General features: G+C 44.5%; 1 protein-coding gene across 3 annotated transcripts in view; it reads right to left on the bottom strand.

Annotated features, from left to right (window-relative positions):
• LOC116818044 (ras GTPase-activating-like protein IQGAP1) overlaps window positions 1-13952 on the bottom strand; it is a 122799-nt gene that overhangs the window by 28923 nt on the left and 79924 nt on the right. For all 3 annotated transcript variants that reach the window (XM_032768660.2, XM_032768658.2, XM_075069781.1), the window contains exons 16-23: window positions 9192-9282; window positions 5125-5292; window positions 4595-4737; window positions 3914-4084; window positions 1641-1724; window positions 1004-1075; window positions 846-915; window positions 179-387 (exon numbers count right to left, since the gene is read on the bottom strand). In XM_032768660.2, coding sequence (XP_032624551.1) covers window positions 179-387; window positions 846-915; window positions 1004-1075; window positions 1641-1724; window positions 3914-4084; window positions 4595-4737; window positions 5125-5292; window positions 9192-9282 — 1008 coding nt within the window. The remainder of the gene's footprint in view (window positions 1-178; window positions 388-845; window positions 916-1003; window positions 1076-1640; window positions 1725-3913; window positions 4085-4594; window positions 4738-5124; window positions 5293-9191; window positions 9283-13952) is intronic.

The raw sequence follows: 13952 nt of genomic DNA, 5'->3' as shown, positions 1-13952 counted from the left end.
ATCGCACAGAGGCCCTCTGTTTCACATGCACTTCCTTCCCCACAGTGGGACTGACTGTTCAATTAGTAGAGCTGTCTAGAACAGTTAAGAGCTTGCCGGGGGGCGGCTGGTTCCCTCCACTATCTGGTCTATATCCCTGACTCTGTACTTTGGCTTTCCCTATTAGCGTGCTTCATACCTGCAATGTGATTTTGTTTTTCACAAGCAGTCCAATTTTGATGTCCATCAGATTGAGGTCATTTTCCAGTTGCTGATTGGATCGAATTAGGGTCACAACCTCCTCACGCAGCTTCATTAGGTCAAGCTCTTCCTGAAAATCTTGGTCACTCTGATCCAGTAAGTGGACAAATTTCCGGACTACAGCCATAGGCGGGTCTTCAGCACTGACTAAAAAGAAATGAAGTATCAGGCAAAGAGCAAGAGAAACCAATGAATACACATTTTAACAGCATATGAAATATCTGTTTATCACCTGACAAATTTAGCACCACACGATATAAACAGCTTCTAGCAAGATTTGGAATTACTTATTTTTTGACAAAACATGAGCATAACCAGCAACAAATGAAAGAGTCACACAAATATCAAATCTAGGCCAATTTGTGATGCAGGTTAATTGAGAAGCTGTAGTTCTATCCATCAGTAGCTACAGCAATGTCTGGATTTAAAATTTCTCACCCACAGTGTTCCCCAACCTTACACTCTCCCCTACCAATACCACCCCAAATACCTCCCATACTACTACTCTTCTAAATGGTCTACAGTGATACAGACTACATTAGCACTGTGCCATGGAAATACTGACTCTTCAGGTTTCTAAGCCTCATTCCCTTGGCAATACTTACTGAGAGTTTTGTAGTCATCTCGTGCTTTATTTGCACGAATAAAGGCCTGGATTTTTACAATGTCATTTATCTAGGAGGAAAAAAAATCCAACATCATTTCATTCATAGTGTAATACAGAAAATAAATATTAAAACTAGTGTAGCAGAGAGACTCTTACATGGTCTCTGAAATACTGCAGACGATCTCTGTACCGCTTTCTGGCTTGATACATCCTGGTCATTGACTGAATCTGTGAAGTAGTAATGAGACACTCAGAGAGAAATTCTTTCCTCATTACAGGGTCCCACAACAACCTTATTGCCACAAAAACATTGAGGAATTAGCAAGAATTTATAGAAATGCAACAAAAATTATCAGAGAGCTGGAGGAATTGATGTTAAATATGTAAATTTTGGCTAAATTACAGATGAGGAAGGAGAGAAGCAAATCCTAATATTCTATAAATATTTGAAGGATATCAATGCCAGGAAGGGAGAGGGATTATTTAGGATCATACACAAGGAGGGGATATAATTAGGAGAATGGGGTAAAGTTAGAGAAGGATTTAGAATGAACATCAGAAAAATCTTTCTGACCATGGGATCAGTGAGGCAGTGGAATTTTCTATCAGGAAAAGAGGAAGAAGCCCTGGTGACTTTTAAAACCACACCGTACAAAGAACTAGAAACAGAACATAATCCATGATACCGAATGATTCTGTCCTGGCTCCTGAGAATAGACTATATGACCTAAAAGTTCTTTTCCATCTCTAATTTCTACGACTATGAGTAGACACACTTCCATGGAAACTGTACCTTCACTACTTGGTCTTTGTGGGCTCGCAGGTACTCCAAGCGACCTTGGTATTCCTTCCGCTGCTTGTAGCCACGCCACTGAGACTGAAACCAGACAATGCACACACGCACACATATACAAATTTACTTTGCAAAGCATTACCATTCTTAATACTCTTAATACTATTCATCTTCCCAAGTTTGCCTTTGTTTAAGTATAAAATTGAGGATTCATAATTTGGTGGGGTTTTTTTTTTTAATAAGTATGAAAAATGTTAGATGCACTATGGGTACATCTACAATGCAGTTAGACATCCGCAGCTGGCCTGTGCCAGCATACTCAGGCTCATAGAGCTTGGGCTGAGGGGCTATGTTAACTGCAGTGTAGACATTTGGGCTCAGGCTGCAGGTCGAGCCCTGGGACCCTCCCACCTCAGAGGGTCCAGCCTGAGCTCAAACATCTACATTGCAATTAAATAGCACAAGAGGGCAAGTTGTATCAGCTTCAGACAGAAGGATAACAACAGGAATAGGAGAAAGAACACTCCACATAAGAGTCCTGACCAGTCTTCCCTAGCTCCCAGTTTTTCGCAGATCTCCTGCCTTTGTGTCTGCTCTCTGCTTCCCCAATCTCCTTACTGAGTCTCCAGTTTTGGCCAGCTACCAAGGTAGGCGAAGCCAGTTTCTAAGGCCTGATCTATACTACACAGATAGATTGATGTAAGGCAGCTCACATCGACCTAATTATGTCAGTGTGTACACTACAGCCTTGTCCTGACTATGTGTGGCCTACTACCCCAACATAATAACTCTACTTCCATGAGAGGCTAGGGCTTATGTCAGTGTAGTTAGGGCAACAAAGCGTCTATACATACACTGCTACTTACATCAGCTCGTACCTGATGACAGAACCTGGAGTAAGGGTCTCAAGTTGCAGTGGGGGAGGTTTAGGTTGGATATTAGAGAAAACTTTTTCACTAGGAGGGTGGTGAAGCACTGGAATGGGTTCCCTAGGGAGGTGGTGGAATCTTCTTCCTGAGAGGTTTTTAAGGTCAGGTTTGACAAAGCCCTGGCTGGGATGATTTAGTGGGGGATTGGTCCTGCTTTGAGCAGGCAGTTGGACTAGATGACCTCCTGAGGTCCCTTCCAACCCTGATATTCTATGATCATGGGTTTATATAGAGGCAATATGATATTTTCTGTCTTATTATCTACCCTGTTCTTAATGATTCACAACATTCTATTTGCTTTGTTGACCGCTGCTGCACATTGAGTGGATGTTTTCAGAGAACTATCCACAATGACTCCAAGATCTCCTTCTTGAGTGGTAACAGCCAATTTAGACCCCATCATTTTATATGCATGGTGGGGATTATTTTTTCCAATGTGCATTACTTTGAATTTATCAACAATGAAGCCAACCTAATATAGGTTGACTTTATTTTTTAGTATAGACATACCCTAAGACTTCCTCCAGCTTCTTCTCCTGCCAATCAGGCTACCTTCCCTGCCCTCAACTCTTTCCCCTTTTCCAGTGAGAGGGGTTATCTTCATGAGACAATCAGGTCCACGTTGGGATTTTATAAAATGTACGCGTACAATTTACTCTCTCAGACTTTCTGCTATCCCTACGCTGGTAGGTCTGATGTTGCCACCCAGTATTCACAAACCTTCCCTTTATTTCTGGTGCAGTTCCCCCACTTGTCCACTCACAACTTCTAAGAAAGTCACTTTCCAGATATCACCAGCTTGAAATAAGCTAATAAAAAATGGAACAAGCACATTCTTTCAGAGACAGAAAGCAGGTCCCAGGATACAATTATGTCAGAGTGCATCCCCACTGAAGGGACAGAAGGCCCACAAGAGATGGAGATGATTCAACAGCTCTAATATACTTCAGATATAGCACAGTCCCAGTGTACATTACTGAGCAGTTCATGAGATAAATTCTTCAACACAAAGCACCTGGAATACTCCTGTCCCCAAAACAAACATCAATGGCTGACCAAACAATAAACCACTAGAACGTCTTCTCTGATACATTCCTCTCCCTGCAGCTCTGCCTGAGGAGGATTTTGCTAGTTTCACATGAAAATGGATAAGCAACATAAACTTTTCAGGGCAGGGGCTGTCTTTCTATTAGATGTTTGTACTGTTTGTAGCACCCAAAACAATGAGACTCTGGTTTCTAGGCACTACTATAATTCACATAAATAAATAATAATAGTATCACAGTATATGTAGTATGGACACAGAAGACATCATCCATGGACAGAGACATAAGATTTCACTACCTGGATACAAGTGATTGCAGGGACTTGCTTCTTCAAGAAATTCATTCTGGAGTTGAATTCCTGGCGAACAAGGTACCCACGGCAGCAAGCCTGCAGCTTGGTAATCAGGTTCTCATTAGCAAGCCAGAGCTGCTCTCTGTTGTATGCAGCAGTGACTCCAGAGATAGAGCTCTGAATTAGTGTTATGGAGGAAGAGGCAGTGGAGACAAAATCAAGATGGTAAGTTAACTTGCTATATCATGCACAAAATATCCTAAAATTATCCCTCAATATACATTTGGATCATGAGCCTGAGCTCAAAGTTATGGTGAATTTGTTGAAGTGGCTCCTCTATATATTTTCTTCTGAGAGAAGGAATTTCCTGAAAAACGGAGCCAAGGTGAAATACATAGTCTATAAAAATCTGCAACTCCCCAGTAGAAAGGGTGCAAAGCATGTGTATAGCATAATGGCAAAAGCAAAAGGGCATGGAGGCACACTCAAAAAGGCACAAATGAGAGGAAGATGTGGCAGCAAATTATTTGTTTTAGTTATTTTTAAACAGCATTATCTTCTAGCCAATAATTCTATTTGGACTTAAGCTTTAACTCTTAGGATAATACTGGGGAGAATTACTCAGGTGAGCAACTATAAAGAATTTGCTCTTTTCAGGGAGACAATAAGCACATGTTATTCTACTACCTGTATCTCCTCCCGGGAGAGCTGGGTATTATTCTGCACAAATCCTGAGGGTTCATCCCAACGTCCCTCTCTGGTTCGCAGGTTATGGTAATAATAATAGCCTCCTTTCACCCAGTGCTTCATCCACTCACTGTCATTGTCCCCTATGAGCAGAAATTGAAGTACAAGAATTGAAGGGGAAGCATAGCCTCCCAGCACACAGATAACGTTAATTAAGCAATCATCAGTACAACTACTTTCAACTATATGTTCACTGCAGCTAGAAAAGCAGATGTCACATTCCCCCAAGACCTTACTGAGCTACCTACCATAACATGCTCCTGAAAAAGAGAATATTCTACCAAACATTTAAGTAAAAGTATATTTTCTAAATGTTAAAGTCATCCCCCATCCCCACCACACAGCCCTAGACTCCTTTCCAGACAAATTTCTTCCCTGGCCTCTGCTTTCCATTCCACCATCATGGATTCATCTATTTTCTCCTCGCCAGTTTACCATTTAAAATTCAGTTGTACAACCCCCACATTCACCTGCTGCCATTTTCTCTCTCTTGGCTTCTGCCAGGTCATGCTGGTATGTCTCATCACACTCTGGAGTGACTCCATACAGCCCAACATCAGGCGAGCGCAGGGCACTGAGGGTCTGGCCCACATCACCATGGACCACTGCTTCATTAATGGCCAGAATTCCTAATGAAACTAAGATAATACACAAAAGAGAGGGTTACCTTGGCATGCAGGGGCTCAGTGGTCCATACCAAACTCAGAACAGATTAATAAAAAAGCAACTTTGAATGTTTCTCTGAGGGTGGCAGAAAAGGAACATTAGGTGCACATCTTTAGGAATCAAGTGTCTTCAACAAAGCACATCACCATTGTCAGATGTTTTACTTCCACTCCACCCTGCCCTTTCCACTTGGAGCAATCACTACTTCACCCAGCATCCTAGCCTTCTCTCTCTCAGTTCACCAGGAGAGGTCACAATCTGTGAATACCACCACTGGAGATGAGATTGCAAGTGAAGACTGAGGAGGATGGGTCAATATTTAGTGTACAGAAAGCCCTACATGAATCACTCCTTGCCCAAAACAGGCCAAGTTCAAGCAGCAACGCTTTGTAAAAGGTGTACAAAGGATTCCTTGTAGATACCCTACAGATCTACAGTTTGACAGAAACTGATTGGAAGTTGGCAGCAGAAACCATCTCTTCTCAGACTGGATGTTCCTTGACAAGGCCTTCAAATAGCTGCCATGGCAAACTGTTCATTTAGACATGTTTTCATGGAGGCAGCACAACCTATTAGAATCACAGAACATCAGGGTTGGAAGGGACCTCAGGAGGTCATCTAGTCCAACCCCCTGCTCAAAGCAGGACCAATCCCCAACTAAATCATCCCAGCCAGGGCTTTGTCAGCCTGAACTCGAAACTCTAAGGAAGGAGATTCCCACCACCTCCTAGGGAGCACCATTCCAGTGCTTCACCAGCCCCCTAGTGAAAAGCTTTTCCTAATGTCCAACCTAAACCTCCCCCACTGCAACTTGAGACCATTACTGCTTGTTCTGTCATCTGCTATCACTGAGACGGTCTAGATCCATCCTCTTAGAGTCCCTTTCAGGTAGTTGAAGCAGCTATCAATCCCTCATTCTTCTCTTCTCAGACAACACATCCCTGTTCCCCAGCTCTCCTCATAAGTCAGTGGCTCCAGCCCCTAATCATTTTTGTTGTCCTTGCTGGACTCTTTCCCATTTTCCATATCTTCTTGTAGTGTGGGCCCAAAACTGGACACAGTACTCCAGATGAGGCTCATCAATGTCGAATAGAGGGAATGATCACGTCCCTCGATCTGCTGGCACGCCCCTACTTATACAGCCCAAAATGCGTTAGCCTTCTGGCAACAAGGCACACCGGTTGACTCATATCCAGTTTCGTCACGTTACCCCTGTCTTTTCTGGCAGAACTGCTGCCTAGCCATTCGGTCCCTAGTCTGGAGCAGTGCATGGGATTCTTCCATCCTAAGTGCAGGACTCTGCACTTGTCCTTGTTGATTTCTGTTGGTACCCATGGGAACAAAGGGTCAGATTAATTTAATGGCTTTCAATCCATTCCAGATAAAATTCTAGGGACCTTTTCACATGGAATTTGCAGAGAAAGGTCTATGGCCAAATATGGACATCATAAGAACATTAGCAAGGCAATGGATTAGCATACAAATCCATTACCATATTTGAAGGACTTTAGGATGTGTCCATAATACATTCTTAAACTTGGTGTTGGCTAGGTCACTATTTGAAGATGCTGCTTTTCTGAACATCTACAAGACATAAAAGGAAACAAAGAGGAGGAAATGCACATGGAAGTGGAAGTGCATGTTCACCTTTGAGACAAAAGAAAGTGTAGGCCTGTGTTTAAAGCACTACAAACCCTGAAGGATGGTGTAGTGAGGCAGCCTGGCTCCCAGCCGCCCCAGAGAAGGATGAGCCCTTACAGATGCCAAAGTGGGCGGAGCCGCAGGAGCTGTGCCCGGCCCCCAGAGGTCAAGGCACAGGGCAGGAAGTATAAAAGCCCAGCCCACGGCTCAGAAGCTGCCTGGCCGCCGGAGAGGCCAGACGCTGGTGCCCTAGCTCCCGCTGGGGAGACTCCTGCCGCCTGCGACTGACCCAAGGACTGGCCATAACTGCAGAGCCTGGAGGCTGATCAGGTGCTGTAAGAGCCCCTAGGCCAGCCTGTACAAAGAGACCCCAAGGAGCTGCCCAGTTTACCCCTCGCTCAGTATCCTGAGGAGCTCATGGTGTGGGACACTACAGAAGACACTGTCGAGACAGAGGTACCGGTAGAGGGGGAGGTCGGAAGTAGCCTGGGGGCAGCTGATCCTAGTCTGGCTGCAGCACACCCAGAGTCAATGTCAGTGTGTTGTGGCCAGGATCCCCACTGACACAGCAGCAGGCTGCCTGCCGCTGTTAGGGCCCCGGGCTCAGACGCAGAGGAGTGGCGGGCCTGCATCCCCCCTACCACCCCACTCACGGGTGGCAGTCTCCCCCTCACCCCGATGCTCAGGCCTAGGAGCCTGGGCTTAATATACTGAACTGTTTGCTCAGCCCCTGCCTGAGGGTCTGAGCCCCTGAACTGTTGTTTGTTGCCCTGCCCCGACCCAGGGCCTGGGCTTAATATACTGAACTGTTTGCTCAGCCCCTGCCTGAGGGTCTGAGCTTGGAACTGTCGTTTGTTGTGCCATGTAGTGAGGCGGCCTGGCTCCCAGACTCCCCAGAGAGGGGCGAACCCCAACAGCAATCATTTACAGATGGTTAGAAGCACAAAGGAAGAGAGCTATTGAGTCACTGTAGTGGAGATCCACCATGTTCCATTCTAGAATCAATGGCATAGAACTTTGAGCTTTCAGAGCTCTTGCTTCAAGCATGTGGCTAAATGTGGTGACCATGTATTTTTGGAATCATTTAATGTCATTACTGTGATACTATAATATCAGAAATTAAAGTAGACAAGAATAAGAATATATTTTATAAAACATGACGGGTTAAAAAAGAATATCAAGAAAAATGTAAGATGACTACTAAAAGCAGGGGAGGGGAGGGCAAGAGCCTGGAGAAAATAAAACACTCAGCTGCTCTACCTTCATCCTCAATACAAAAGATGCTAGTGGGTTCACATGATAAATGTTACAGAGAATGTGAGAATATAAAAAAATCATAATACATAAAATGCAAGAAAAAAATCTTGAAAATTTAAAGGTATGGAAGTTAGCAGGGCTCCCACTTGTTTCAGAAAGTTAACATGGCAAATAAAGGAAACTGGTGAAAAGAATTTCAAAAAGCTTTTGATAAAGTCTATAACAACAGGCCATCAAAGAAACTTAAAACCACAAGGGAAGAGGAAAAATTCTGTCAGGAACTGAAAAAAAGAGTTAGGGAGCAAAGAGCAGGAATCAACCATGGTTTCTAGAGACAGAAAGGAAGTGAATAGTGAGGTGCCCATGAACCAGTGCTAGGCCTACTGTTCACGATATTGTTAGGGTATCTGAAAGCTGCAGTGAACAGCACAAGTGAAAAATGCTGATGTACAAAATTATTTAGGTTAGTAAAAATCAGTGCAAATTTGAGGAACTCCAGAAGCATCTAATAAAACTGAATGACGGGGCAAAACAATGGCAGATTATATTTACCATAGACAAATACAATGTAATATGAACTGGATGAAATCATTTAAATTGTGCGTGCATGCACAAATACACAGATGAGTAACCAACTGATTGCAACTTCAGGAAAAAGATGTAGGTATTATTGTGTGCAGTTTGGTAAAGACACTTGCCCAATGTGCTGCAGTGGTAAAAAAATATCAAATTGGATGCTTGTATGTATTCGGAAGGTGACATAATAATGTGGAAAAATAACATCATTAAAATAAGTTAACAGTCTGGCCTCACCTTGCATATTGCCTTATGCACATGGACTCCACCTGAAACACAGCACTCCACATTCTCTCTCACATATACACAGTGAAAGTTCTATGTCTGAACCATCTTCTAGAAAGTCTGAGGATGTCTGATGATGAAGATTAATAGAAACACTTAATATGAAACTTACATTTCTGTGCCTCCTCTGTGTCCCTGTTGGATCGATGAATTCCATCCTGAATTTCATCCAGCCACAGCACAGCTGTCTCATCCCGAGTGTCCTAAAGAAAAATGGAAAAAAGCTCATCTCCAGCTGTGCATCTAAGATAATTGTGCCTTGTGAAGTAAACTGCGCACACAGCAAATGTTGACACATTAAGTTTCGGCCACAGACAAAAAAAAAGCCACATTCCTCTCCAGATACTCTGCATTAGACTACAGCACAAGAATTAGAACTTCATATGTTCCTGTGACCAGCAGAGGCTGCTAAAGCCATAACTCAAGCAGGTTCTCCTATTCTCCCATCATCTCATTTCCAAAGATAAATTTGCTCAGGAAGGGGAAGCAACTGATAGATTCTAATACTGTGCATAGCTTTAATAAGCAGAGATCAGGGACATGAGAGCAATAGGCCACTGAATTAGCACTAAGTAGCCTAAAGCCACTTAGAGGACATTTCTTCCCATACTATTAGGGAAACAGACTCTAGCCCGGGATGGGCAAACTTTTTGGCCCAAGGGCCACATCTAGGTATGGAAATTGTATGGCAGGCCATGAATGCTCACGAAATTGGGGGTTAAGGTGCGGGATGGGGTGAGGACTCTGGCTGGGGGTGCGGGCTCTGGGGTGAGGCCAGAAATTAGGAGATCAGGGTGCGGGAGGGGGCTCTGGGCTGGGAGAGGGGGTTAGGGTGCAGGCAGGCAGATGAGGGCTCCGGCTGGGGGTGCGGGGTTGGGGGTGCAAGAGGGTGCTCCGGGCTGGGACCAAGCAGTTAGGAGAGTGGGAGGAGGATTAGGGCTGGGGCAGGGGCGTGGAAGGTGGTCAGGAGTGTAGGCTCCAGGTGTCGCTTACCTCAAGCAGCTTCCGGAAGCAGCGGCATATCCCCCCTCCAGCTCCTACTCAGAGGCGCGGCTAGGCAGGTCTGCACACTGCCCATCCGCAGGCACCACCCCTGCAGCTCCCACTGGCCATGGTTCCCAGCCAATGGGAGCTGCTGGGATGGCGCTTGGGGCAGGAGCAGTGCACGGAGCCCCCTGGTTACCCCAATGCATAGGAGCCAGAGGGGGGACATGCCACTGCTTCTGGGAGCAGTGTGGAGCCATGGCACGTGAGGAGTGAAGCAAGCCCCTGACCCTGCTCCCTGGCTGGAGCACCAGAACAGGGCAAGCCCTCAACTCCACTCACGAGTGGGAGCTTGAGGACCAGATTAAAACGTCTGAAGGGCCGGATACGGCCCCTGAGCCATAGTTTGCCCACCCCTGCTCTAGCCTATTTACAAAGAGGCTACAAAACATGTAAAAAGAGTTCTTAAACAGGATTCAAACTTGGTTTCTCCTCATCCACATTGTGAAGCCAAAATGAATTAGAATGGTCTTTGGCTGGAAGTGCATTTAAACAGACTTTAAACTAAGTGTGGGAACCCTGTTTAACAAGCCATCATATATAGGGCCTTCATCACACACACTAAACTGTTCTGGTTGGACTCTGAACAAAACTAGTCAGCTGTGTTTAGGTGCAGGAGCCTGAGATGAGGGAAAAGGGGTAGAAGTTTAACGAAGACCCAAAACATATGCATGAAGAACAAATGACCTTGCAGCTGCCAAGTATAGTCTCTCCCCACCCACTATTTGCTTCCTGTTGCTAATTACTAAAAACTGAAAGCCGTCCCTCAGCCCTCACTGTACAGAATACAGGAAACGCTCAACTCTAGCACGAAGTCCACCACAGCCATACAGCATAAAGAGCCACTCTCTACAGCGTGAAACAGGGGGTTTGAGGGTCAGTTCCAAAAGAGGCATTTCCTAACATCCTCTGAATTTGCCCTATTAATATAGTTTAATTCTGTAGCTTTGAGACAGGTCATACAATGACCTGGAAATCTGTCCCTTTCACTCAAGAAAGCAACATGTCCAAAACAGGCAGCTTTCAGCTAAAAGTCAACCTGATCCCAGGAGAATGGCATAAGGAGAGAAACTACCCTGGTGGAGCGGGGAAGAGGACTCTTCTAGTCCACTTTGATAAAGGTAACAACTTTGCACACTCCAATCTCTGATAGTAAAATTCAATCCACAGCATGTCCAGAGGACTACGATGGCTTTGGAAAAAAACTCACACATTTAGCATTGCAGGGCTTCAGCCACATGCAGTGAATAGTAAGGAAACTATTTCTCTTTCTTCTCTATGAAAACAGACCTTGCTTTTGACTTCTCTAAAAACTTCCACATGTACTGTTGCCTGGAAAATGTCAGCTATGCATACAGTAGCCCACCATCCAAGGAGAAACTAAGTGACTGTTACTTGTGGCAATCATACAGTCAGTCCAAGATATACACATTTACTAGCTAGTACTAGTCAGGTTAAAGATTTTCACTGTTTTCCTTCTATACTGTAGTCTAATATCTCAATTTCTAAAATTACTTCAAGGGCAGTTGGGAGGGGCCCTGAAGCTGAGTTAATGCCCAAAAAAGGCCATTTCACCCCAACTGCAGTTACCAGCCCAGCCTGGCACAAACTCCCAGCACACTAAAAGGAGCTCATTATTTCACACTGACTCAGCAAAAGGAAATGATTCAACCCCAGATCAGTTCCTGAGAGATTTTTAACCCTTTCAGGGCCCTCATTTGCCTTAGTAATTTGTGCAATTATCAGCATCCATTTCAAAAGTTTACGTTTATATGGAACCACTGCTGATCGCAACATAGGTCTTAGTCTCATAAACCAAATTCCTGCCTAGATAAAGTCAGTGATGGATTTTGAGATAAGCTGTATGAAACTCTCCTCCTCAAGTCACCAAAGGCAGATAAATCTACCATCCCCTTCCCCAGGGAGAACAGAAAAAGGCAAGGTCAGTTTCTGACTCCAAACTACCCAAAGCAGGCACAACCCAACAAGAATCATGCCCCCTACCTCTTCCCCAGCTATGAAGACGAGCCGCTTACTTATCTCCCTAACTTCCGCTTGTTATTATCTAGTGCCGAAAGCCTGCCAAATTCTTTACAGACAATTCAGGAGATAATATTCCTACTTATAATCTATACAATCATCAGATCAGGGATAGGAAGCAAGAGAAGTAAGCAGGCAGCTTGTTGGTAGCATGTGTTTTGCATGATCTCTGCTTCTCCAAATTTCTCAATGAATCGGTTATTCGTTGGTCTCTATAATTTTATTTTCTATATTATAAAATTAGATATATTTTACATTAAAAACTGATATTAAGAGAATGCTAATATTGCAAAGTCAAGCACTTAAAAGTTAGGAAATGACAAAATGAAAGCTACCTGTACAAACTTCATTTGACTGATTATGATTCAAACTTTAATTACATGATCACATGCTATATTTTCCACAGGACCTTTGTCTCATTCAGTGCTCAGAATGCGGCTCCAGAGTAGTAAGGGGAGTGGCACCTTAACACATGCCACAGTACTCAGCTCTGCTAATCAGGTGTGTGGCACTTGATTCACTCCTGGGCAGCCATGCAACCACACAGCTTAGAGGGAACACAGCTGCTAAGCCCAGGTAAAGAGACTTGAGCTACCAGGGCTCACACAAGAATGCTAAAAATAACTGTGCAAACATTGCAGCAGCGGGGGAGGGTCAGACCAACCACCTGAGCTTAGACTCAGGGAGTAGGATGGGTTTGAGTTCAAAGGCTAGACCAAGCGTCTGCCAGTGTCACGATGTCCACACAGCTATTTTTAGTGCTAGCAGGGCTCATGCTAGTACAAGGCTGTCTACATGGGTTGGGAGCCTCGCTCCCAGCTGCAGAGTAGACATAGCCAGAGAGATTAAGCCCCAAATTGTCAACTGCCCACTACATTTGGGTGCCCAACCTGAGAACCCTGTAGAATCAGATTTTTTCAGAATACTGAGCACTTTATAGGCTCACAGTACAGTTCCCACTGATTTCACTTACAGTTGTGAGTGCTCAGCACTTTTGCAAATCAGACCCCCAGTCTCTCAGTTAGGGCAGCCAATAAATGAGGAATACATGCTGGCATCCACCTGTCAAAAGTTTGGTTTAAGTGACTTGCCCCAGCATCACAAAGGAACTGTGTGTTAGAGGCAGGGATATAATCCAGTTAGGTATATCTCCATATTACAGACCTATCTCATAGAACTGGAAGGGACCCCGAAAGGTCATCGAGTCCAGCCCCCTGCCTTCACTAGCAGGACCAGTTTTTCAGCATGGCATTCAACTGCCTTAACCAAGAGACCATTCTTTCTCTTCCTGCAGCTCCCTGTCTCATTCACTACACGCTTTCCATCTTTTGGAACAAATGAACCAGGGTCCTACAGAAGAATCTCTCTTTTCCTACAGAACCCTGAGTCACTGTCCATCCTGTGCACAGAATAAGGCAGAGGTCCCGTGGAAAAAAAAAAAAATATGTGATCATGAAGTCAAAGGCTGCATCATAATGCATATGCACAAGGAGGCCAAATTAAGGTTGTATTGGCAACCTTAATTATGATAATTTTTAGTTTTGATTGCTTGACTTTTCAACTTTAACGTTAATGTTCTTTTAATTAAATATAATCTGTGGCAAATTGCCGGTACTGTTCTGCTGGGTCTCGCGCTTTCTCTTCTCTGGGGTAGGTTCAGGGCGCTATTGCTTGCCTCTGAACCAGTTCTTAATCACTCCCCTACTGTCCTTGGAGGAGGGGAGTGGAGAGGGAGGGACCTGGGCCCGCCCTCTACTCCAGGTCCCAACCCAGGGGCCCTGGGGTTGTG

This window comes from Chelonoidis abingdonii, chromosome 9, assembly GCF_003597395.2.
Source record: "Chelonoidis abingdonii isolate Lonesome George chromosome 9, CheloAbing_2.0, whole genome shotgun sequence".
In the NCBI taxonomy this organism is placed as follows: domain Eukaryota; kingdom Metazoa; phylum Chordata; order Testudines; family Testudinidae; genus Chelonoidis; species Chelonoidis abingdonii.
The sequence above is the reverse complement of the archived record's forward strand: the minus strand, read 5'-3'. Positions and strand labels throughout refer to the sequence as shown.